Source organism: Acanthisitta chloris, unplaced genomic scaffold (genome assembly GCF_000695815.1).
Source record: "Acanthisitta chloris isolate BGI_N310 unplaced genomic scaffold, ASM69581v1 scaffold24389, whole genome shotgun sequence".
Lineage (NCBI taxonomy): Eukaryota > Metazoa > Chordata > Aves > Passeriformes > Acanthisittidae > Acanthisitta > Acanthisitta chloris.
Window position 1 is genome coordinate 58,309 of NW_008693454.1, and position 27,734 is coordinate 86,042.

The window sequence follows — 27,734 nt, forward strand, 5'->3', positions numbered from 1 at the left end:
ATTTCTCAATTAACACTGTTACTTATTTTTAGTACGTCCTCCATCTTCTGGCAATCTGTGGTTTAGGAACATCCTGAACAAAAGGCTGCTCCCACACCTTTGTGCCTGGTGTCTTCTGTGTTTTTTTCCTTCAGATAGCTTTCTTTGCCCACCTTATGACCTCTGCACTGACCCAGCACAATGAGCTCTATAGCTGGGAGGCAGGCAATAGTGAGCACCATACATGGGGACTAGAGGGATATTTAAACCATCTACATTTAGGAAAATCCTTGTGATGAAGCAGAAAACATTTATTTTATTCCAATCTTATCAGTAAATTGCAAACACATTGTCTGCAGCCAGAGAATTACCTTGGGGATTAATTACAATAGCAGTTTTCTGCTTTTCACAATGAAGCCTTATTTCACAAAACTATTCAGTATTGTGCTCTGTCGGCCAAACTCTCTTCCCAGATACCTCTATAAATCCATTGAGGCAAAACAACTAAATAGAGTCTAAAGTGAAACAAGCCCACACAAATTGTATTTATTAACTGTTGTGTACTTTTCTGGTAGTTTTTTACATTTGTTGTAAGGCTGCACTTTTATGTCCACTATTAAATCCAGGGAAAGGAACTGAAAGGCTCTGGACTATGCAGCAATCCTCCAGTGGAATTTATTACAACTCCGGAAGGATTTGAGACATCTCAAAGACAGGAGATGTGGCTGCCAGGGGGAGGGTGGAAAGCAGAAGCACCAGCCCTGGCAGAGGAGCAAACCTAGGTGCCTCCTGCCCAGGACCAGCCACACCTCTAGCTGGCAGCTCTAGGTTTCCAGGGAGCTGCTACTGGTCATCCTGAAGCATCAGGACTGAGTTCCCTAGAGAAACATTGTACTTGATGACATTTTTCTGTGTGGGAATTATTTACACTACTTCTCCTTCTCATGCCTATCGCATATTTGAGCTGTCATTTGAAGTTGCTGTGTTCTGTTTCACTCCTGTTATCAAACCACAGTATTAACATAACAGGGATAATTATAGCTACCATAAATTAATAACAACAATACTCTGTTTGTTAAGCACAAAAGTTAATGTTTGATAGGGAACATAAGATAAGTCCCCATCTCAGAAAGAAATGCCACTTCTGTAGCTTCTTACAGAATCCCCTGGTTAGAGAAATGAACGGACTGTTCAAGAGCTCAGGTATTTAATGAACACAGGCACTGATTTGCAATACCATCTGGGATCAGTCACTTAACCAATTATCGTCTCACTTGCCTTTGTATGAAAATCATAAAAAGAGTTCCTGAAATGTCTTGGCCATACTCATCTAAGGATCAAAGTCAAACCAAACTGATGCATCAGCTTGGATGTAATTGTGTCAAAGCAGTCAAATAACTCTAGTGAGAGCCTTGCTGAAATGTCAGTGTCGTATGGAATCAGCTACTGCCTCTGGACAGCATGTCTTCAGCTAAGCCATTCTCACAGCATACTCTGGGCATCCTCATCTCTGCCATGATGCTATTGCTTCTTCATTTCCTGGGTCGTGTGTGATTGTCTGTACACATTTACTGCCTTATCTGATGATTAGAACGTAAGTCTTTTTGGATAGAGGAACATTTCATTTTTGTGCACATATGGAATCTTGCACAGAGGAATGACCAAGTCTCTTAGGTACTTTATTAATAAAAACACTAAAAGAGAATTTCCTACAAGAGCTGACAAATACTCTGGCCCACAGATTTACATGCAGTATTCTTTGAGCAAAGGTATATTTGCAAACAAGAGACATTTCTGCTAGCTAAAAATATCAAGCTTTCTGTACATACTAGCTCTATGTAAGAGGTTGCTGTGGAATATCCCGAACTGGATTTTTCCAAAAAAGAAGCAGTATAAGCAGTCAACTGTCATAATTTATAAGTGTTCTCCTGACATTGCACAGGAATAAAAAGATTTATGATTACACTCAAAGAAGAGATTCATGGCCTTGAATATTAACTGATGGGTACACTATAAGCTGGATATAAGCATTGTCCAGGACATGGCTTCTTGCAATTCAAAGAAATACCTGGATATCTTACATTGCAGTTTTGGAGGCACTTTGGTGTTTTTCTTTTCTTTCTTTTCTTTATCTGTTTTCTGTGTCTGTTCCTAACGTTTTAAATTAAGGGGAACTGAGCTAAGTTCAGCTTTAGGCTACTGTGTAGAAAAGATGGCCAGAAGAAGTAACATGATGAGAGATAAATGCATTCCAAAAGAAGACAAAAGGTGAGTTTTTGTTTTAACTTGAAGCATTAGATGTTTCAGAAATTAATGGAATGGAAATTTTTCTGTAAAGCCCCCAAACCTGAAAAATCAATCTTCCTTCTATCAAAATTCTGTATACCTCATATGAATGCTTCCTTCTACATTTGCTGAAACCAGTACTTGTGGGTACTAGTCAAGGTCTTATGAGATGCTTCCTGCTTACAACCCAGTCTCATAAAGAAACTGGTGCTCTTCCCCCACTCTTTGTCCCTTAGCAGGGTATTTACCAACCCACCATTGTGAAAAGGTGATATGTTTTGTTGCAAATGTCACAGATGGACACATCATGCTATGGGGCTGTGCTGAGGTACTCAGAGCATTCAGATCCAGCTAATGTGCATCTTCCCACTTTCCCAGATGTCCCACTCTGCCTGCACATTAGGACAGCTGGTGAAGCAGTCACAGAAATCATGCCTGGATGGTCAACCACAGAAATGAATTAGTAGCAGAGCGGAGCTGAGGAAATCAGTCACTGGAAAGCTGCATCAGAGTTTAACCCTCTGACCAAACAGCATTTGAAAACCCAAACCTGCTGCTGAAAAAGGCAAGGGGATTGCTCACACAACTCAAATTACTCATGTGCTCAGGGCAACAATGGTCCCTGTAAATCTGAGCCTCAGTAAAAATTTAAATATTAACATGGAAATTTCCCTTCGGTTTCTTGTGCTTCGTGTGACTTTTCAAAAGATCAGCCGGACGAATCACTGCAAAACCACCAAAACTGTCTACCAGATGGCAACCACTGATTAATTTGTCTTAACTTAAGCCAAAAAGGAAGAAAATGTGATGGGTGGAGCCATAAAGACAAGCACAATCAACATCCGACCAAATAGGGTTTCCTGTCACCTTGGGAACAACACTGATTGGCACTGCAGTTTCCTGTGTACAAGCTAAAACCAGTAGCAACTGGAGTAACAAGAATAAACGCCAGATAAGAGTCCTGGGAATACAATAAAATTATTATAAAATTCCTGACTAGACCTCATAGTACAGTAAAGGCAACACCAAGAGTAGGCAGGGACTGCGTGCTAAATGGAGCACTCCTGAGCACCTGAGAGTGGAGGACCATGAAGCTGCATCAGCAGAATTTATCTAAATTCAGGCTAATTTGCCTGAATTATCCACTCCCAGAAATGAAAGTCACATGCTTTGAAGAGCTATTAGTTCTTTGCAAGAGAATAAAAAAGGGATGTGGAACAATTTAAAGCAGAGATGGAAATAGGAGTGGAAACGTATTGTCTACCCACACTAATCTGAAGTAAGTTGTGCCAGAGACACAGGGAAATGGACTGTGGGTGTAAGTTTGGGCAATGGCACGTAGTTACTTGCATCTATTTAATTAGATTGCAACTCCCACAAAGTTTTGCTTCAAAGAGCTCTAACCATAACCAAAACAGATTCTCAACCAGACAGAAGTCAAATAGTTAAAATGTGGTTTTTAAAGGGTCTTTGTTACTCTAGTCCCTGAGTTCACTTCCCTTCCAGAGAAAGGGGACAATTCACATTCCTGCCCTCTTTCTACACTGCAGATAAGCAAAGATGTCTGTAACAGGTTGGATAGAGCAGACATTTGTGCCACTCAAAGGTCTGGCACTTGCAGAAAGCTTGTAGAGTGACTATGTACTAACAGAAATGTTTCACAAATGCAAGGTGGAAGCACAGCATTATTCTGTCTCTAGTCATAAATCCATGTGCTAACACAGACCTCAGGCACTGAGCAGGAGACCCTTGGAGCCAGATCCCATCTCTTGTTCCCCATTACTTAGAGTACTTTCTCCCACCTCAGCAGTCCAGGTTTTCAGCCCTTGCCCTTACCCTGTCACCCAGAGTGCAGATAACAGCAGTCACAGTGTGGCCTTCCAGCTAGTTGAGATGGCCTGACAAGGGAAGCCACAATGTAGAGCTGTGGGGAGACCCTTCACTGGAAAGAGAATTACTAAAAGACCAAGCTACTGCCCAGAATCAGGACTGCTCCCCTCATGTCAGCTGCCACACCAGCTGTGCACTTCTTCATGTGCAAGCTACATCTTGAAAAAAAATTACAGTGCCAGGAAACAATCCTGGGCACTAGGTGACAGTGCTGCATATCAAGCCTTGCAGCCCTAGCTTACTTTTAGCCTTTAACAGTAAGAGTGCTCCAAAGCAATTCACTGGCGCAGTTTGGGAACAAGCACATGCACAAACGATTCCCAGTAGGCACTCTACATCCAGTACCTCTCTTTTGGAGGTAAAGGGAGCTTGGAAGTATGAACACTAATCTCTGCTAGGCAGCCTCAGTGGAGTAAGTGTTTCTGGGTGTTTTGAATTTGAAAGTGCATCATTATTATTCTGAGTGTATTGAATTTATTAGTGGATGTGGCTCCCCTGGAAGTGTTCAAGGCCAGGCTTTGAGCAGTCTGATCCAGCGGAAGGCATCCCTGCCCATGTCAGGAGGACTGGAACTAGATTTTCTGCAAGGTCCCTTCTGTCCCAAAGCGTTCTATGATTCTGTGATCTTAGAGATCAGAATGGAATATAGCTGAGAGATCTGCCAAATGAGAGAAATGTATTTTCAGGTCCTCCAGAAAGTGGGGGTTTTTTTGTTTGTTTGCGGGTTTTTTTGGTAATTGTATTCTCTCACTCTTCTGAAATGATGTGGACAAAGAGCAGCAAGTAGGACTTTTACTGTACTTCAGGTTAAGGTTCTCATCTTTGCAGTGTCTCTTCAGATGGTCACAGAACCCAGCCATTGTCAATCCAGTGTTAGGAGTATGGCTGCAGGAGGCTTATGTGCCATGTCCAAAGCACACTAATGATTTGATATCAGAGACAGATCAGAACACAAGAATTCCTGCCTCCCATCTCAAACTCAGTTCACTGGTCCCTGGTGCTTTGCAAATTCCTTCTGATAGGATATCAGCATAGAATCATAGAATTATAGAATTTTAGGGGTTGGAATGGACCTTACAGATCATCCAGTCACAAATCCCCTACCATGGGCAGGGACCACAAAACTGTTCTCCAGCTCATACTTTCGTGTTGGCACATAGCTGTGCTTTGAACAATTACACTGACATTTTCCTGAAAACAATCCCTAGGATTTAAATTAAGAATGCAGAAAGCATATTCAGCAACACACAATAGGGCAAATTTATCCTCCAAAATCTATGCAAAGCAAGTATAATTTAGCCAGGAAATTCAAGGCCCCTTCCTGTAAATATATTAAGTTCCCATGCTTGTGCAATAAACTACAAAATCTGGCATGTTTACAATAGTCCAACTGCAAGGTGCTACCCTCTGAGCATTACTTGAAATGATTACTCACAATGGACAGTTTTGTATAATGATAATAGATCAGCAAGACCATAATTACATTTGCAGCGACTGCGCTCTGTGATCTAAAAATCAGAACAGAGCCAGAGAGAATTGTTGGAAAGTTTTCTCATCTATTAGAACGGAGATTTGGTTGAACAGTGATATCCTGAGGTGCAGCTGAGGTTATAATAATGAAGAGAGGAGCACATCAGGCTTTTTTACCCTGGTTCCAATATTTCTTATGAGATTTTATTTGGTATACAGTATTGTTCAGATAATGATTAATTTTAATGAATACTGCTTTTCTAACACCAGGAAAACAGGCATTACAGTTAGTGTTTGTCATGTCTGCCATCCACAGTATATGTCATCCAGATGGCAATTGACAGTACACAGAAATTGTATAAGTGGATGAAACTATAATTTAATAATTCATGTATCTATGCAGAATGACTAAGAAAAGAGAATAGTTATACATATTAACTGAGACATTTTCTTACACCTCCAAACTTGAAGCCCAAGCTAGCCAAGATTTATTTTGTAAAGGTATAAAATACAAGATGATCCTGAAGAATGATGCTGAAGTCAGAGAACAATAATTTCTCTCATTATTTGTGTGACTACCTGTGTGTGCACCTTGTGCTAATACATTCCTGTTTCAAACTTTATATTTTGGCAGTGAGTTACACAGAGTCCTATAGGTTATTTGAATCTAATTTTTTAAGTATAAAGAAATATATTTCCTTTCTTTTTCATCAGAATACCTTTTTCTCATGTTATAAGTGGACAGAGGTGAGCATTTAGCAGCTTACAATGCACATTATTTCAACCATAATTCCATTATACCTACAGTGATCTGTACTCACTGCATGTCTGCTGAGTACTTCTTAGAACTGGAGAAAGAATTCTGCCGTCAATTTACAAGCATGTTCAGGATGATAAGAGAAATCACACTGGGTATAGTCCATTAACTGAGGCATGGGCTTCTTATAGTATTGCTCTGCTTTGTGGGGAACAATAACATTGCACACAGTCCTCACAATCAGAGTTCAAGCCAAAATTCAGCCCTGTTTGTAGGGAGTTAGATTTGACATTGATTTAGGTGATTTTCCCTCCGCTATTCTCTATCCTGATGCCTACTGATTTTCTCTAGAAGTTGCAGACTTGGTTCCACAGTGTATGTTGAATGATGCCAGTGAGCAGCCTTCTCCCCCTACTTTTGCTCTTGCTGGTGTTGCTTGCATTCTCTTGCACAGAGTATCTGCCTGTGTCACAGCACTGCCCTCATACCATTGCAGAATCATTTTCACATTTTCAAAATATTTTATTATTTCACTTATCTTCCAGGTTTTTGCTTTATTGTCAAACTTTTTTTTTTTTAATACGACAATGTCTACTCTCTTAGATTTTTTTGCAATGAAGAAAGATAGCAAAAAGCACATGCAAATTGTTAGCTTCTCTCAATGAGAGTCCTGCATGCCCCCGGCATCCTGATGCTTCAACATGAGAAGCTTTCCCTTTTAGACAGAATAAGTCTCTGATGAATATGTAACAGACTAAGAAAACACAGTACTGTGATCTTTCCCACTGATTATTTAGATGTAATAGCCACAGTTCTAGGTCTTTGTGGCTAGGATGGAATACAAATGCTTGAGAACTTTTTCCAAAGCTCTGTTTGTGGTTTTCAACACACAATAAAAGAGAGATTTTCTGCATTTTCTTTTATGTATTTTTGCATAGTAACTAACTTGAGCAAAACAGCATATTGTGCCCTAGTTAGTTGAAATACAGTTATCCTAACACTGGAACTAAACCTCACAGCAGCAGTGGCCAGAGGAAATGTAAATCCTGTTGTAATACTTTGCTGGTGTGGTCCCATTTATGTTTATATCCACCATGCTTGTGATTTAACAACTCACTGCTGTACTAAGAATTTTCAACGCTTGACATTTCAGAATGAAATTTAAAATACCACATGCCATTTCACCCGATTCTGCTTTTAGCTGGGACCATTCATATCAAGATGAATTTTTGGTGAACACACAGAATAAAAGGAAGTCTTACTCTTCTGAAGGAAAAAGTATTTATTATTCATATAAACCTATAAAAACCTAAGTAGAAAAATAAACACTGATGCAATATTCATGGATGGGCTCATAGAAGAGAAAAGGATCATTTACATCCTAAATTCAGGAGTCAGTGCTATGATATTGTGACAGTTCACCACCAAAGACACCCATGGGAGAACACTACCCCTTCCAGTCCTTCAGTCTGCAGCAGAATGGTGTGGGTTGTCAGCGAAGGTCTTTGCTACAAGGGAGCAGCAGTTATGAAAACACCAGAACAGTGCAGCTCTGGAGCATTCTGTACTGAACAATCCAGAGGATGCCAGGAGGCTGTGAAGACAGCCCTTCACTTGCCTGCCTCAGCATCTCTCATTAATTGTAATAGAAAGAGGTCAGTGCCTCTATGTTCTGACAGCCCTCTCATCGCCACAACTGTCAGTTCATCCTCCACTCTTGGCCACCACTGTTCCATCCCTTTCCCAATGGCATCTGCACATGGGCACACATCCTTGATCAGCATCTAGGAAAATCACAGAATCAGAGGACAGTTTGGGTTGGAAGGGACCTTTAAAGGTCATCTAGTGCCACTCCCTTGCCATGGGTAGGGACAGCTTCAATTAGATTAGGTTTCTCAGAGCCCTGTCCAACCTGACCTGGAATGTAGCCAGGGATGTGGCATCCACCACCTCTCTGGGAAACCTGCTCCAGTGTTTTATCACCCTTGTTGTAAAAAGCTTCTTCCTTATACCTAATCATCCACCCTTGTCCAATTTGAAGCCATTACACCTTGTCCTGTGGCAACAGGTCCTGCTAAAAAGTTTGTCCCTGTCTTTCTATAAGCCCCCTTCCAGTACTGAAAGGCTGCAATAAGGTGTCCCTGGAGCCTTCTCCCATCCAGGCTGAACAGCCCTAACTCTCAGCCTGTGTTCGCAGGGGAGGTGCTCCAGCCCCCTGGTAACTGCTGTGCCCTCCGTGCAGTGCCGGCGGCGGGCGCTAGGTGTCGCCGTCCCCGCGGTGTGCGTTGGGAGCGATCCGGGCCACCCGCAGGGCTAAGGTCCTTTGTGGGGAGAGCTGTGTCCCACCGAAACACCTCGGAACACAGCGCAGCATCTTCCTGCGCCCCGCCCTAGTGTTCAGAAGCACGATACGTTTTAAGAAGCTGGATAAACTTCCAGAAACATTTGCATCCATGCACAGTTGTCTATTAACAATTTGTTTACCTCTGTACTGGTCGGTTGGTTCTATTCCTATTAAAAATAGAAAGGTTCAGAAAGCCAGGGGCTTTGTGCTTTGGGAGGCAGGTGCTTTGTGAAAATTCAGTTCTGCTGTGTTTTTGCATTTAGATCATAGAATCATAGAATAGTTTGGCTTGGAAGGGACCTTTAAAGGTCACCTAGTCCCAATTCTTTGCCATGGGCAGGGACAGCTTCAACTAGATGAGGTTGCTCAGAGCCCTCCAACCTGATCAAGTGTGTTTCCAGAGATGGAGCATCCATCACCTCTCAGGGAAACCTGTTTCAGTGTTTCATCCTCTTTATAAAAAACTTCTTCCTAACCTAATCTAAATCTACACTCCTTCAGTTTAAAATCATTACCCCTTGTCCTCTCAAGGGTATACTCCTCAAAGCAGCACCTAGTGTGCAGAGCAGGGAGAGCCTGAGAAGCAGGCACAGAATCATAGAATTCTAGAATAGTCTGGACCAGAAGGGACCTTTTAAGGTCAACTAGTTCAACTCCCCTGCAATGAGTAGGGACATCTTCAACTAGATCAGGTTGCATCATCTGATTTTTCTGTCCTACCCTTCAGAGAGATTACCACAAACTTCCCACCTAGACAGCTAGGCACAGCAGATGGCTTACTTCTTGGTTTGGACCATGGTCTGTTGATTCTCTTTGAATAGATAGAGTTTGGTCTGGATCATATAAGACATTTGATGACTATGGATCAAACTTAAGGAATCAAACCAGGGAGTTTGGGTAGTTGGAAAACACTGCTCAGGAATCACTCTCAAGCCATCTGACCAAAGGAATCTCCATGCTAAGTTTGTCAAGGAGACCCCATATCCACTCTAGCCTGCCAAGAGCTTCCCTTGGCAGAAACCAAAATCAGGGTAGCAAAAATTACTGAAGGAGTGCCCACAAGCTGTGGCTGGAGGGGTCCTCCAGGCTTGATCCCCCTCCATACTGACAGCCAGTAGCCTCTTTTGTGCATGCTTTGCTGCTTGTAATGTGCAGAACCATGCTGTAAGGTTCACTGCTCCCATGTGCAATGAGGATGGCCCAAGGTTGCCTAGTGTGAGGTTTTTGTCAGACAGAAAGGTGGAGAGGACTTTTAAACTGTCCACTTAGCTAGTCATTAGATGACACCTGGGGTAAAATGTGTCGGTGCATTATTACTTTTTACCTCCAATGCTTCTGAATGTCAAAATGTGTACAGATTTGTTCATGGTACAGGTTACAGTAAATAAATAAGAAATATATACAATAATAGCTGCTCATGTCAGAGGAACAGAAGACAAAGTTTTCTCCACCACATCCCCAGACTTTGTACCACTGAGCTTGCAATAAACTTAAACCACCATTTCTTAGAAGTGGACTTGGGCTGATAAAGTCTAACTGTGCTCAACGTGCGAAAAAGAACTGCACAATGGGCTGTTATCATCATGGCTTTCACTTTTTCATGGTGGTCTATTAGTGTTCTTTTACAGTAGGAACTGAAGTGGTCAGTTTCTTCAAGTTCTTTTTCCTTGATAATAATCTGAAATGTCTGCTTTATTTGATCAAATATCAAGTTTAGTTTCCTCTTTGTATCTCAGCTCTCCTGTTTGGCATATCTGACTCAGAACTTTGTCCTTCCAAAGGATGAAATTAGGAACTCCACATTTAATACTCCTAAACCTATCTGTGGTAGTGGAAATTAATATCCTAGATCAATACTTTTTACTTTCTCTGAGCAATGGAAAAATTTTTCCCCAGTCCTCTACAAATTCCTTCCCCTCATGTTAAGTACTAAGTAGTATAAACTAGCTATGTGATCCCCATGCTTGTGAGCTTTGTATTTAGGGTCTTGTGGAATGAGAGAAACTATCAAAATGTGTTAACTTGTTTCTTCCATTCCTTATTTTTTTAGCTGCAGTGATATCACTACATATTTTATGACAGCTCTGCCTTTGGCATTTTCTACTCATAGAAAACTCAATCCCCCTCCTTGAGCTCTGTCTGTCATAAATCCATTGATAAAATCTCTGTCATTGAAATCCCATAGTTCAAACTGCATCAGGGTTACAGCTCAACTCTGAGTGTCCTCAGATACAAGGCTCCTCTTGGTCTCTGCATGGTGTCTGTCCTTTCATGTATTGTCTGTGCCAGGGCAGAAGAGTTCAGTTGCACGGCTGCATGCTATGTTAGTTATTCAGAGCACTGATGCTTTATGAAAGTGGCCTGCAGCCATCAGACAAGAAATTATACAGGTTTCTAACAGAGGAGAGACAGATGTCAGTGTGCATTCTCCTGTGAGAAGAATATCTAGTTTTATAAAAGCACTGGTCCAGTTTTTGAAAGGTACAATGAGTGGCAAGGTTTGGTGTCCAAGTATTTCTGAGGAACTGCACACAAGGGTTGGTTTCAATACTAATCACTTCTTTCTCTTTTTTTGTAAAGACTGCAGACTTTGGCCTGTACCCCAGCCATCACAGAGGGCTAGATTTAAGAATCAAAATTATCTAAAGGTGATAATGGAAACACCGTATGAGATTGCTAAATGCACTCAGTGTAAATATTTCTTCTAAGTTTCCCATGTGCTACGGACTCCCTGACAATGAGGACATGCTTTACTGACAATACATAACAAGCCCTTGACCCCTCTGCCAGGATCTCCAGCATCAAAACAGACAAAAATCAATTGAAAACAAAAAATTATTTCTTTGGAGTAATTGTTAGAAAGGGGTAGAAACTAATTAGCAAAACGTTAATGCATCCCAAACCTCTGAACTTTTGGTCATATAAGAAGACAATACCTATGAGACAGACACAGCAAAATCCCACTTCTCAGATGTCTCTGTGGCAAAGTATCCCATTCATTGACAGAACAGAAACATATGAAATCATGAAGCATAAGTGTAAAAAACAGAATGAATCCTGAACGTGCCAGGCACTTACCTTTCCTGAAGCCCTACGGGTTTCATTCTGAAAGGAGATGGACTGGCACACAGGGGAGGTTTGAGCTCAGGAACACATTGACTTTGAGGGTCCACTACAATATTGACAACCTTTGGAGCCTGTTGAGGCTGGACCATGCTGTTGGTGGTCTTATACTCAGACTGAGATGCCTGTAGGGGAAGGGGTGAGAGGTGAATCTCTTGCTTCTTTTCCTTCTCTTGCCTCAGTGACAACTGGATCTTCTCCTTTAATCTGTACAGAACCTACAGAAATAAAGAGAATAGACCAATCTCAATTGCCTGGTAAACAAGGCAAGGAAGGTTTCACAAATGCTTGGTAAGACTGATATATGTGGCTTTCGTTCCTAGAAGGTAGTCACAAGTTACATTGCACAGCATTTCCCAAGGCAGGATAAATATTTCCATTACATAAACTGCAGAGTCTACATGTGGGCAGTAGGGATTTTAACAGTTCCCACTGTGAGGCAGTAATTATTCGTAATACCAGAAAAGTTTATTATTATTGGGGCAAATAACATAGAATGGAAATTAGTTACAAAAGACATTATGAAGAAGGAAATACTGATAAATAGAGTAACTGTAGATTTTTTTTAAAGCAATTTAACAGAAGAGAGACAAGGCACACAAGAAAATAGGTGCTCATGACAAATCCAGGTACAACACTCTAATTATAGTAACAATTTAGTAGTATCAATTTGTTTTAGAGCAGATGTTCTTAAAAGCTCTTTCTCATCTTACCATGGCATGGAGCTGATGGCTGAGCAGAGTAACTTCACTAAATCACTTTTGTAATTGTAGGCTGCTACTACTTTGAAATACTCCTCAGGATAAGGATATGCCCCAATATCCTCAGAGACACAACCTGTTCTGGAATAAAGCTGAAGCGACGAGTGGCCTATGAATTAATTCAAGCATCTGTTCAGCAAAGCGTGCTTTACAATTACCAAGAAATTGACATCTGGACATACTGTAATACAAGGATTCTCTGTCCATCTATTGCTTGTGAATGTGGACATCAGATGTCTGCAACAAAAACTTATCAGAAGTTGTATTGATATTCTTCCATCAAACTCCACACTGATGTTGCTAAACACCGTCTTGGTGAGGGCTGGTGGGTAGCGTGTGCTTGGTAAGGCCACTCCAGAGGAACCCATGTTATGGATGCTTAACACATTTTGTCTCTTTGGAGGGCAATGCAAAAAGTGGTTTCTGGGCTGTAGTTGTGCCATTTTCAGAATGTCCCTTGTAACCTATGAAACTTATGAGAATTACTATCCTGAATATTGCATGGAGGCGGGTGAAAGGCGCACAGCTTTTTGAAGGTGTCTGCAGATACCCTTATAATTTTCATTCCACTTTATCTGTTTCTGTAAAATATTTTACTTGAATCCTTGAATAAAGACAAAGCCTAGACAAAAGCATTTTTCCCTCTGCAAGTCAGGAGCTCTTTGACAGCTGTTGCCCTGCTAGCACCACATAAAGAACTAGGACTCCATAGCTTTCCAGTGACGACTGGATATGTCTGATGGGTTTGTTTGTTCAAGGATTAGCATTAGAGGTTTAGCTGGGAACTGACCTAATGTCATTAGCAATACACCCATTAAACATGACTTAGCTATGTAAACCATCTGTTCATTCAGAAGAGTTTAGAATTAAATTGCGTGGATAAGATCTGTTTGTCATTATTTTGCAGAAAAAAACAGCCCTAATGTGAAGCAAGGGCACAGGTATCAGTAAAGATAAAACAGGGGCTTGAAATATTTCAACTTGCTTTTCCTCCAGTGATTGCTTTAGTCTAATTTTTTTCTGGTAATCTACAAATAAACAGCTCAGATATTTACAGCCATGGCAATGCTAACTATACCTTCTTGTCAGTGATAAGTCTGGATGTAGTTTCACCCCTTGGAGACCCAAGGAATTACAGTTTTGACTTCCAAAACATGCACAAGTATTATTTCATATCATTTTAAATAATCTATTATTAAACCCTAGGAAACAAAAGATAGCTTGGCACTAGCAGAAGTTGAAAAAAGTTAAAGAACCACATTTGATCTAAGTGCTAACACACTTGGCTCAGAAAGTGTGGCAGGGCTCTCATGTTTTTAATGAATTCCAAGTAAAGTAAGAAACCCAGAAATGACAATAAATATAGTGATTGACCCAATCATGTAAGCTTTGCAAAGGAAACAACTTAGTTATACTCATATTTCAAATCGGTTTAGACACATCTGTCAGTATGTATGGAAACAAGTATGAAGCACTTCAATTAGGAAAACTAACATTTGACTGATTCCCCAGAAGATTCATTGTAAGGCAGATCAAGAAGCATGGATTAACTGAACACACAAAGTACTATTTCTCACTCACAAAGTGGGTCACCTGTAATTTTATGTTATGCCCTAGCTTGGCCAGTACCTCCTATCTACCCATTCAAAATACCAGTGGAAACTGATTTTATTAATCTTCAGAGATTGACAGGGAATCCCAATAAGATAACTATGTCTCCAGAACAAAGATCTTGGCAATGTTTATGTGGAGCAGTGGCACTAAAGCTCATCTGCCTAGAGGTATTTAGGGCACCCAGAACTGTATAGTAAAATCTCCCATAAACCTTGGAAATTAAGAGAGTTCACTTTAATTAAAAGCATTCTCTCTAGCAAGTACTTATCAACATGTGTGTGAGGCTGTGTGTGTATCCCTGCATGAACAGAGCTATTGTGCATATGAACGGATGAGAAGAAAATCAGAAAAGAAAGTTTCCCTCAAACCCCAGGGAAGGAAGCAATGAATAAAAATGTGACAGTTGTTAGTCATGTTATCTAATGTGTTACTGGGAGGCACTTGGATACCATGGTTTGAATGCACTAGAGTGAGTTCTGTAGAAGCAGAATAAAAGAATTCAGATAATCTTTGACCACTTTATAGACAAATCCCCTAATTTCAAACTGGCTTAAACATTCTTGTAGTATGATAAAAACTCACACTATTAATTTTGATTTAAATCTTTAACTGGCAAAAGCTGAAGTTGATAGGATGATACTGGTTTAGCTGTATATGTTCCATAATCAAAACTGCTTTCAGAAATCCTGCACCACTTTACAAATACTGAAATTGTAAGTTTAAGAACAAGAGATAGGTCACATGAAAATTTGGTGCCGGAATGCATTTTTTTATTATTCAGTTATTTTCCTTGTTAAAGAAATTCCAAAATATGATCACGAAGCTGAAAACATATCTATCATTTAGGTAACTATCCTCCCAAAACATCAAGTTTTTCATAAACTTGTACATAACTCCTAAAATACCAGACACAGTAGTAAAAATTTAGATCCTCACAATTTATGGACAAGGCAAAGTCCATGGAATCACAGATTCAAAGAATAGTTTGAGCCAGAAAGGACCTTTACAGATCACCAAATTCAATCTCCATGCCATAAACAGACACATATTTCACAGGTCAGGTTGCCCGAAGTTCATGCCTTTCATTATTTGAAATGAAAAAACATAAATCCTATTTTGATTATTTTTCTTGTGGAAAAAGAAAAACATTTAGAAAACCCTCTTGTCACAACTAGCTGCAGATATTTCATTATCTGAGGTGATATTTCCAAATTAAAAAAAAAAAAAGAATATGCAAACATACTGGTTTATTAAAACAGGCAAAATTAGTAAGAAATGTGATAGAAAATATTTTAACTCACTGACAAATATTGTGTTATCTAGTAAATTTGGAGATGCCTCAGTTATTTCCCTATCTAGGTAAAATAAAATAGAAAAATGGAGACCTATTTTACACATAAGAGTGCAAAAGTTACTTATTCTTGCTTAGTACTTTGCTTGGCAAACTTAGAAATTCTGTATGATGTTCCCAGTGGAAGTGAGACCATGGTGAGCCCATGATGTGGGCAGCAATGAGCTGTGTGTTGGCTTCCACATATGATGAATTGCTCCTGATTTACAAGAGGTTCCCATACCATGGCAATGAGGACCAGCTGAGTAAATGCATGAAATGGCCTCAAAGGTACAATTTACAAACCTCAATTTAGCTCATGTGTTGTTGTATTACACTAGATAGCAATACTCCACATTGTAAAGTTTTACTTATAGAGGACAGACATTTTTTCAATTTCAGCCAAGCATTAAGAAACCTAGAAGTTGCTAATGCCCAGTGTTCTGTCAGCAGAGGGAAGCATCCTAATTTCTAAAACCCAGTTAAGAGAGAGTGTTGCATGCTTTATAATTTCTGTAGAAACTACACAGAACGAAGCAGTAACACTGGCAATTCAGCTGCCTTACACTGAGCATCATTCGTCATCATAATCATCACTTAAAGTACTTCCTGCTCCACACTTCAAAGGATACTTCCAAGTCATCTACAGATGCAGACTAAGCTTTCTGCTTTTGGATCCTTTAAACTACAAATAACCAATAGATGCCTACCCTGTAATTTCACAAAAGCAACCATATTTTGGCAGTTTCATATGGTTGCTACAATCATACAGCCAAAGCCACTGAGGGTGAGCCTTATGCCAAAACTGGATGGTCTGACAGACTGCAATGGCTGAATTTGCAATACTGAATAACCACTTTTCACAAATCTGACACTCTGACACACATTAAGTGGGAAGAAAAACAGTATGAGCTGTTAATTAGCTTTACAGATTGCATATACCCCATGTATCAGCAGGTCCTGCCAAAATCTGAGACAGTGTTCATTTACACAGTCTAACTAGTAGCACACTTAAAGATACAGGTTGGACCTGGGAGGGGACACAGTAATTCCATCTGGAACAGAGTTCAAGGAGCGTACTAGTAGTACCTCTGCCCTAATTTCAGATCAGCTACACTCAAAGTATTTCTGACAGATGCTTGCCTAAAACCTAAATGGGTGAAAGCTCCCAAGCTTCCCCAAGCAATGCACTCCAAGGTCTAGAGCCACACGTGATAACCAGGTTCTTTCTAATGAGTCAGGCAAATCACCCTTGGAAAACCTTGCTTTTTTCCAATCCCTAATGGAGAAATTATTATCTTCTTTCTTTCCACAGCCTTTGAAATCTTTCCTCCTATAACTGCCTGACATTTTTCACAAACATTGTACCCAAAAGACACCACAGAGAATGAGCAAGACACCACACTATCACCAAATTCTTACCAGAGCCAAGTTGAATTCAGATCTTAGAGATCACATCCTCATTTATAAATCCCAGGGCAAGAAGTGTATTCTTTGGAACACTGTGGTGTTACTGACTTACTTTAGTGCATATTCTGTGGTACTGCTGCAACTTCTCCTACAGAACCGTTGCTTTGGCATGCATTTCCTACATTGTCTTAATGCACATGATTAGAGCTCTTGTCCTTGCCAAGCAGCATTCTTGTTCCTTCCTAGTTTTTCTCTGGCACCTTAAGAATATTTGAAGTTCTGATACTGTCCTCCACAATGCTTACAATTCCCAATACTGTTTATGAATTCCAAATCATTAATGAAAGTATTGTTCAGTACCAGGACAAATACAGACAGAATTTTCTACACCTGTCTAGTTAAGCAGTCAGTAATGAACAAAATAGCTCTTCTCCAAAGTAAAAAGTTAGTAATTGTAGAGTTACCCCCTTATTGTTGAGTGAGATGGCATGGAGAAATGGAGATGACAAGGAAGTAGAAATTATACAAAACCACACTTTTCTGTGATAAAATAAGTGCTTTTCAAATCTTAGGGAGACTTTAAAAGATTAAATATAATTTTGTTATAGATGTGATGATTTTGTAATATATTCAGTTTAAACATTCTTTCCATCTTAAGGTTGTAAGTTGGAAATCATCTAGGTTAAAGAAAATTAAATATGCTTAAAGGCAAAATATCTCAAGAGTCTCCAAGATACTATATGTTCATATGCTGATAATTGTCATAGAATTCAGTAAACACTTATATTTATGCACCACAGAAAAATCACACAATTCAGAGAAGGAAAACATGTAAAATACAAGATTGAAAAAAATTTAAAAGATCAGTGGTGGTGTGGTGGTGTTTACCTTCTGTGTGACCCTTCCATATCTCATATTCAACATATTAGAAGTATGTCTAATGCTCAGAAATCTGCCCACTGAACTCATACAGTGTGAATGGCAAAGTTGTTAAAAATATGATTATCCTTTACGTACTTACAAGTCATTTCAGTTTAAAATTTGTATATTTGATCCATGAACACACACTCTTAACAACTGTGCACTGACAATATTGTACCAATGTAGTGTTGCCTTTACTATCCTCTAAAACTGAAATACAGGCAGGTAAGATGACTTCAAGAATCCTGGGACCTTAGTAAGATGGTTGAGAAGTCATCACTCATGTCCCTAACAGTTACTTTGCAGACTTAAGAGGCTGTTACTGATTTTTTTCAACTTCTTTCTAGTTACATTTTTCAATTGGACTAAAAAATACTCAAGAAATGTGATTCTTGAAACTTCACAGCATTATGAGAGCGACCAGCTCTTACCTTGTAGATGAGTTTTTAATAGCTTTGAGAAAACACCTTTCATATAAAGAGTGTGTAACCCTATCCTTCAGACTGAGAAAACCATAAAGTAAAAAACAGCAATAAAGGTAAAAAGGAAACTTACCATTAAACAAGTCACTAGAATGACAAAGATGCTGAGAAAAATGACAACCGCATAAAATCCTTCTTTGCTCCAGATTTTGTCTGCTTCATGCTGGCCTTGCAAAACATTTTTCTTTTTTAAGCAATGAAACAGAAAGAGAAAGAAAAAAAAAAGTTACACAGTAGCATGTGCAGATTAAATAGGTCTTGTTGTACATTAATCACCCTCTTCAGCTTTGCCACAGCTCACAATCCACAGTATATGGCACTCACTCTGAACGCTGCTATTTGCACCCTGCCCTGGCCATGCACCTGCCTGCACTCTGCCTGCTGTGTGGGTGTGATCCAGCACTCCCAACGCTACACTCCATCAGTGGCCACCCAGATAACCCTCCACCAGGAGTCACAGGCTGGCTGAAGGTAAATAAACGAGACCCACTGTCTTAATTGGAAACTACCTGGCTCATTAGGTGAAAGGGCAGTGCTCCTGCATGGGTTTTGAGAACTGCTTGCCCTGCCTCTTTCTTCCCAGTGCTTATCTCAGGCACCAGCATCCACATGCCAACCTTTCCAGTGTTTACACCTGACACAGGAGCAAAGAGCAGGTGACTTGCTGGTTTGTCTTCATGACCCAGGAAGCTCTGACACTGTCGCCTCTAGATTACACACACACATATGTGAAAGATACTGATTCTGCTGAAAATAATCTCATTTTCTGCCTATCTATAATTCTGATTATGCTTAATCTCATTATCTTTGACTTGCTGCTGATAGTACATTTCTGAAACAGCTGTGCATACTAGAACTTCCAGAGCTCCTGGGGAACTCCTGGGGATTATGAAATAATAATACTTGTAAAAGCATTTATTTTTGTCTTTATTACAACATGAGGACTTGGTAGGGCTATTAAATTACCAAAATTTCACTGCTTTCAAGTAGAGATTTGGTAGTAGACACAAGGTACATGTACCCTCAGTCTAAATGCAATATATTATTTAGAATAAAGGATATTGTTGTGTTTCTATGACCACAGTTCAGCAGACATTGCTCTCCCAATTTTCAGGTACTTGCTTTTATTTTATTAATAGTGTATTTTCAGTACAGTTTTCAGGATAAGTAAAAACAACTTTCTTAAATTCTGGTTTCCAATGTAAATGTTCAAGGTCTTGGTGTTTCCCTTTCACTGAAATTCCCTAATGGCTTTAATTAAATTTCTTGTTTAACTAGTGAGTTGCCTTCCCATCTCAAGGTGGCCTTTTTTCCTCTCTGGGGATATTGTGTATTGTATTGTGTATACTGGTAGTTTCTCCTAGAGGAAAGAGTTCCTCCATTTAAAGATGAGTGGCTGCTCAGTGGACCTGTGTAAGTGGAGGGACCCTCTAGCACTTCACATGGGTATTTCACGCTCCTTTTTTGGATAGTTAATGTATCAAGCAAACTCTCTATCTTCATCAGCCTCACAAACAGATAAAGTCTTGATGATGATGAATTAATGTGGAAAAACTTCTTGAGGAGTAGGAGATCATGGCTTGAGGAAGAGAGGACCAGCTGACAAAAAAACTGCTGTGAGCTGGATTTCAATATAGTTTTCATGGTCCTCCTTTGAGCACAGGTTTGTGCCCTGCTTGCTTTGAAAAGGGTCAGGACAATGCAATGCAAATGCAAGACAATTCACAGATCATACTGCCGAGAAATGCAAATATTTAGAGAAAAATTTGGTACCATGGCTAATTTGCAGAGACTTGCTTATTAAAAGAAATGCACATGTGCAACTGGGAGTTGACTGCTTTAGAACTGAAAGCATAATAAAGAAGAGTTTTCTTTGGAAGTCATAGCCCTGGGGACCAGAATGGAAATCCATCTCCTTCTGCAAACTACAGAAACCAACCTTGTAAAATTAGTATATTTCAGTGTGTGTAATCATGCAGTGTTTCATGGTCTGGGCTTTAAAGTGTTGCAGGTATTGACAGTTTAAAAAGGTTTGTAAGTGTCAGTCTGGTGTTTAATGAGCAACTTAAAAACCAGAGCTTTCAAAGAGAAGCTGGAAATCTTGCCAAATATTTCTGAAAAAATTGTACCTGACATATTTAAACACTGCTGCCACTGTAGCAGAGTACAACTCTGTGCAATCTGCTACCTCAACACAACAAAGTTATTCTGCTGTGCTCATGGCGCAGGACACGGGTCATAATAGTGGCTCAGAGCCCAAACCTGTAGCTGCTCTGCATTGGGGACTGCTCCTGTTGAGCTCCATGTGAATCCTGTGGTGACAGCAGCAGCTGCAGATCTGGCCCATCAGCTATAATGTTTGACCCTGGATGGGTTACCTGATGGCTTTCTGGTGTTTCATATCTCTCAGGAGGAAATCTAGACAAAAAGCAGAAGCTGAAAGAGAATTGGCCCTGCTGACCTTTTGTAAGAGAGTAAATAGAGGTTTTTTGGTACCTTTTCACTGAAAGGACACATACACTAAAAAGTAAATGAAGAACCAATAGGATTTTTAGTCTCAATGGGTGAGAGACTTATATTACCTTTAATTCATTAGGGTCACAAAACTTAAAATATTTTACAACAGACTTTGTATAGATAACGTAGTCTAAGACAATGAATCGCTATGATGTCTGTCTAATGCTATGTGTGTTCAGGATATGTCTTTCCCTCATTTCTCTTTCTAACAATAATGTTCAAAGAATATTAACAAACACTGTAAAAAGGGTATATGTGCACCACAACTTAAACTTATCTGACACACCATTTTGAAACACTTTAGTAGTATCTTCACCTAACCAAGGAAATCTCTCCCCCAAATCTAACTGGCAGACAGCAGAATCATTGCTTAAGCTGCTTCCTCCTAATGACAGAAGAAGCTGTGACCTCCAGTAACTGAGTCATCTCACGCCCATGATAAGGAATTGCTTTCTGAAATGTCAGTGCTGCTCATTCAGAACTTTGTTCCTGTATCTGGGAAAACTGATAAGAGGGACATCAACTGCCACCCTCACTCCAAATTGCTGACGCCCAGGAAAAAAACTCGCAGGATGGCTAAATGATAGGCAAAAAAGAGAGAACTCCTGCCCACAGGCACAGGTGATGGGCCCTCTGCGGGCAGATGTGCTGTGTCTCAATCAACTTACATAAGTCAGCATTTCTCTCCCTCAGCTGGAAACCTTTCCTGCCTCAGAATCCACTAAGACTTTCAAAGAGTTTTTGAGGAGTGGGAATGTACCACAACAAATGTGCTCTTAACAATGTCATTTAATCGCTAACCTAAGCTTACTGAAGAGTGCTGGCACACAAAGGTAACTGCTTTGCTCTGAACTGGAACAAATGTGTTTAGAAAAAACAATATTTTGTAAGCTTTTTTTTAAAAAGAAATTCAAAATCCACTTTGGTCTTCCTGGTCTTATTATGGAAAAATAGTGGAGTGTTCCTACAAGTAAATAAAATGAGCAGCCAGCTCTTGATAATAACAACAGAGACAGACATTGACCTGAAGTAGTCACTGCATAATCTGTGACTGAAAGATCCTGTCACAGTATCAGGAGCTGCCAGGAAAGGCAAATCTTCACTAGAAAATAGGTGAATTTGCAAGCTGGGTCAGTTAACCCTAATTAGTTCCTTGGGCTGAAATACTAATGAGAGCACAGCAAGCTGTAGTTCTAAGCTCAGAATAAAGCTTATAGGGAGCTGAGAATTGAACTCAAGATCATAAAGGGTTCATGGAAGTTCACAGTGAATTACTTTGGGGTTTTTTTCTGCTATTTTAACTGTGTTAGCTAAGGCACGTTAGGAGACTCTGCCAAGAAATCTCTTCCTTCCCCGGTAAGAACATGCAGGAATGGGTGTGACCTCTCAAGTTCCCAGGACACTGGGTAATAGCCACTCAGCCTGGTCTCCCATGACAAAGCCTCCCCTAAGACTCTGCCTTATGCGATGAAGTGCTGTGATTTCACATCCAAGCTGGCAGGCCTGCAGGGCCTGTCCTTGTTGGGGTGCTCGATGCAGCCATGCAGGTGTAACACTGTGCCCTCCTTGCTTGGTTGCAGGAGCATGTCCTTGTGCTCTGCTTCGTTCCTGGGTGCCTCTGTCAGTCCAGGCTGTTGTAATTTCTAAGCTATTGATTTTGATCACTTGTCCTTACAGTGACTTACAGTTTCTGTATGCTTTAAGTGCATGATTGCTTCCTTTGATTTCTTCTCTAAGAAGTTAATATCACATACTTCAAAGGCAACCAAAAGAAGCCTTGTGCAAGCAGGCTGTAATGGTACATTTTGGGATTGCATAATTTTGGCATGAACTCTGGAAATTTGTCCTCCCAGCTGGCAGTTAGCTTAAATCTCAAAAGAGAGTAACCCTTATTTTACTTACTGTAACTTCAGTTATTTTTGTCATTCAAAACCACTTCAAGTTCTATTCCAGTAAGCTCTGAAATCCAGTAGTATTTTCTTCTTTCCTCTGAGCAAGCACAACTTAAAGGCATTAGAAAGTCAGGATTCCCACACTGTAACAACATGGAATGCCCTAGTCATTGAATTTAAAGTTCATTGACTCTTTGTTCTGGAGAAGTCTGCTCCTGACCCTGATACATACCACGGTGCAGAAAACAATCCTAAATCCCACTTCAGACACAAACTTTAGACCATAATAAAAGAGCAAATGCTACTACTGTGATAAGCCATTGGAAGAGCAAGGACATATAAGAGGCATTGACATTGCCCTGGATCCCTGAAATGGCAACAACTCCTTTAAATTTTCTCATTCCCACAGGTACATATCTTACACTACACCAGGCAGCAACTCTAGTGGTTCCTACAGCAAAGGCACATAGAGAAACTGCTGTTTCAGCTACTGCAGAATGAGAAACTGGGATATAAATTTAGAGACAGGCAATTCAATTTAAAATAGATCAATCAGTGATTGATGCATCAGCAGATGTGAACCAGCAAACTATTTCTGTAGTGAATGGAAATGTAGTTCCAGGTACTTACATCCACTGAGACTTTTGCTGTTTTGCATGGGCTGAGACTCCAAGGAGAGAGCCTCAGTTTTCCACAGGGGTTTTCCTACATTATCTTGGTAAAATTTCTTTGGACAGGCTAATCTCACCCACCATTTACCCTCTACAGCTGGGGGTCTAGTTCAAGCTAAACCTTGTTAAAAAGAGTCTCAGTCTCAGGAGAGGTGTCTCAGAGTTGGGATGAACTGCCTGTTGAACATAACCCTTTCTGTTTACTGTATATAGAGAGAGAGTCAGCAGACTTTAAAGTCTTAGGCAGCTCATACTGAAATACACATACAAAAAGAGACAAATTCCAACCCTAACACCTCTGTGTCAGCCACCCACCTAGAAAGATGAGGATAATGAGTCCTTTCTGCACAGATATACTGATAGTGCACATACATTCTGGTTGTGAAGCATTCAGACTTTTGATGGAAGAGTGTACAATATATTAGTTCATAATTTAATTAGGACTGATAGCTCAGGAATACACCCAAGTAATAGGTAAAATAATGTGTCAAAGCTGTGTGAAACTTTGTATAAGTGTATCTGCCTTCAAAGGTTTGCCTGTTTTGTTTTGGTTTACTGTTACTTTGTTTAGCTGACCAAGTAAATATTGTATGTTGCTGTCTTTTACATGTCGTTTTCTGTGAAGTCTTACACAATTAATTGAGATCCAAAAGGAATATTAGTGTAAAGCTGTATGAATTTCTGGGATCAGTGCCTTAGCTGTATAATCTGCTATCAAGTGAAATATTAAAATAATCTCTTGTTTTTCCAAAAGTATGAGAAGGAGTTAGAGTCTGCAGAACTTTCATTCTAATAATGCTTTTCTAAATATTCCATCTGCTTTTCTACAATTTTTTTTCCAGACAGAAAACTCAAACATCTGAGCACTTATTGAAATGTATCTAATGCAACATGAGATTTAGAGTTCAGCACTGTTTTTTTCCAGCATCTCTTCATAGCTTGATGACATTTCTCCACTCATCTATTATTCATATATGTTCTTTCCCCATGTCTACCTGAAGTGTTATTTGTAACTGAAATGCTTGGAACAGATAATTGCATCTATCACAATTGTCAGACTCATGTGCTTCAGGAACAAAGGAAACCCTGACCTAAAGAAAGCTTAGCTCAGGTTGCTGATGGGTGATATAAAGACTTGATTTGACATTTGCACAGCACTGCTCTGCTTTGTTTTGTATTAGAACAGCTAAACCCCGAAAATCTGCTTATTTTCATAGTGGCAGGTTGCTGGAGTAGAATATGAACTGACCATGGTTTTATATTTCAGTTTTTGTAACAAAGACACCTTCCAGATTCTATGAGTTAGAATACTTAAAATGAGCAAAACAATTTCTAATCAGTAGAATACAAGTGGGCATAACAGCCAGTACTAACTCAGCAATGGCTCAAACATAGGTTTGGATGTAAAAAAATCAGGAACTCTTTACCCATAGGGGAAAACAGCTCATCAGAGTAATTTTTTTTCCCTCTTCTGGACATAGACATCTCCTCTGTCAAAATGGGAGCTTCCACTAGAAATGCTATTCTTGATAACATGATTGAAGTTGTTTGGACCTTGCACTGGATTCTGAGGGTGTTTATATGTAGGTAAGGGCTTCTAATAAGGCACTAAATAAAATGCGATGTGATGTGACCATGTTTGTGAGCTCAGTGGTTTCCTTTCCTCTAAAGGCCTTTGCTTTTTTTACCATTTGCTGTGCATGGTTTAAATGGTCAGCCCACAGTTAGATGGCCATCTCACTGATAATATCTTGGACACTGTGGAGATGACAATTCAGTCTCTGCTTTGAAATAGATTTTTTTTTTCCATCTTGCAGCTATAAGGTGGTTTTTTGCCCTCTTTTTGGAGCAGGTAAAGAAAATAAATCTCTTACCTCTCCTGCAAATAGAAAGAATCATGACTATAACAAAGAAATTCAGTTTTTCAAATCAGGTAATCACAAATTACATGGTTAGTAAACCCTCCCACCTAATATCTGCATATCATTTATCTCTCTACTGAAATTGTTATGCCTGCTGACCCACATTAATAGACTGAAAGTCCTTGGGTCCACTTCCTTTAAGGCACTTGATGCATGCTTAGGTTCTAAACTCTGATTTCAATGGTAGCTCAGCTGTGTGAGGAGGACCTGGATGTCAAGGTGTAAATAGCCTAATGAAGCACTACTAAAGTAATTTAACAGAGCTAGTTGGATGGAGCTCTGAGCAACCTGCTCTAGTAAAAGGTGTCCCAGCCCACAGCAGGAGGGTTGGAACCAGATAATCTTTAAAGTCCCTTCCAACCCAAACCATTCTAGAACTCTGTGATAATTGCCTCATAGTAGTAATGCTACTTTAGCCTATATATTTTTTGCCTCATGTTTGAGAACCTCAGCCTGAAAACTACAAGGAATGTAATGACTGCCAAATTTGTATAAAAATACAGGTTAGAAATTGATAACTAACCTCAGGGGAGACCTCTGTTATTCCAAACTGGGATAAACTCTGATGCAAAATGTTGATATTAAGGGAACGCAGCACTTCTTCAGATGGGAGTGCCTCAGAAATTCCTGGCTTCCTGATCAGTGGGGACACAAACAGTTCCACACAGTTCTTCTTCCCCTAGGAAAAAAAAGAAAAGGAAGAACCATTGAAAGGATCTGACATTAGATAATCTCTGCACTCCGTAGATTGCAAAAAAAAGTGCTACCTATTCCCTGTCTCTGTAAATCCAAGCTGACTGTGCAAGAAAATGTAATAACCATATGTGTTTTGTCTTGATTGCTTAGTACCTTGGTCTTGATCACAAGGTGCCTTCTTCCTCAGTCTAGTGCCATTGAACAAGACACATCAATGTAACAAGGTGATAGGAGGAGCCATGAGATGGGGTCAAGGGCAGTGTGCCAGTGGAGATTTTTAGCAGACAGTTCATCTGAGCTGAGCCAAAACAGGCTTAGTATAATGCCATGATATTTGGACATTGCTTTCTAACTCCTTGTCAACACATTGCAGGCATGTGCCACAATGACGTATAAAGTCCTTTTAGTCAACTGTGGTGCAACTCCTTAAAATGGCACAACAAAATGAAAGGATCAGGGAGGTTTTGATTACTCTTAATGCATAAGCTGAGAATGTCCACTCTCACATCTATTAATTCTTGCCCTAGTGTCTCTGATGCAGCCTAAGGGGTGCCAGAAATGCCAGTGATGTTCAGTTTGTTGTAATGGAGCAAAAGGAGAGACTACTAGAGTTCTGGTTGTGATAGACTGGAACAGCACCCAAGACCAGGGCTCCACATAGCACTGATGTCTAAACAGGTTTTGGGAATACTGGCTCTCCAGGGCCATGGCCAGCTTAGCTGACACTGAGTCCAGATGCAGAGTCCAGACCTGGGGACTGGACTCCACACATGCAAGGTAGGCATGAAGCTGCTACTTGCAGAGGCAAGAACCTCACCGGTCTGGTTATTTACTAGTCATCATTATGGGATGGGAGAGATCAGTTCAAACAGGGATAGTCCTGATTTTCCCTTGCCTCCTTCCTGTCACCTTGAATGTGTATCATTATCTCTACTGAAGTGAAGAAAAAGACATCTTTTGCTATTCTTAAAATATCTAGGTTTGCATTTAGAAGTAGAGCTGCACAGAAAGGGACTCTTTCAAATATGTTTATCCTATATCTGACCTCTGTGCTGTCACACGTGCTGCTGGGCCATCTGCCCAATAAGACCAGTAAGGACTCTGGCTACTAGTGGGTGCTGAAGAGACTGACTTGAGGCTATGGTTCCACTCAGTCTCTGACATGGGTAGATAACTGGTGCTGGGTGCAGATGGGTAGACATAAGGCAAGGCTTGGTTGGGACATAGCATTCCCAGTGTTTTTTGCCTCCTCTGTTTAGGAGTCCCATGGTCTATTAAAGAGCCTTTATGGGAGAAGGATTTACTGGAAAGGTTAAGGAGATACTGGAAATACCCAGTTAATATTTCCTGGCATACTATGTGTTGTTCCATGTAAGAAGCTAGCAGGCTCTCTGCTAACCCTGTGCCCAACCACATCCTGGCTGCCAGGCTCTTGATCACTTCTGAGAGCTGCTTACTTGGGAAGGAGTCAGATTAACTCATTTCAGTTGTGTAAGCTACCTACAAAATCAGCAGAGAGAGACTGGCATCCCTAGAAAATTATTTAATCCATCCTAAAATAATCGGAATGGCTGTCAATGCCTCTCCTCTGCCAGTTACCCTTCTTTATATTGGTTTTACTGGGAGCACAGACTACACTGAAGTGAGGTGAGATGAATTTTGATGTGAC

The 27,734-nt window shown here is 40.1% G+C and overlaps 1 protein-coding gene across 1 annotated transcript in view; it reads right to left on the bottom strand.

Annotated features, from left to right (window-relative positions):
• Positions 1–27,734, bottom strand: part of PTPRR (protein tyrosine phosphatase, receptor type, R) — a 73,823-nt gene that overhangs the window by 44,531 nt on the left and 1,558 nt on the right. The window contains exons 2-4 of the mRNA XM_009083086.1: positions 25,893–26,048; positions 18,441–18,551; positions 11,805–12,067 (exon numbers count right to left, since the gene is read on the bottom strand). Of these exons, the coding sequence (XP_009081334.1) occupies positions 11,805–12,067; positions 18,441–18,551; positions 25,893–26,048 (530 nt within the window). The remainder of the gene's footprint in view (positions 1–11,804; positions 12,068–18,440; positions 18,552–25,892; positions 26,049–27,734) is intronic.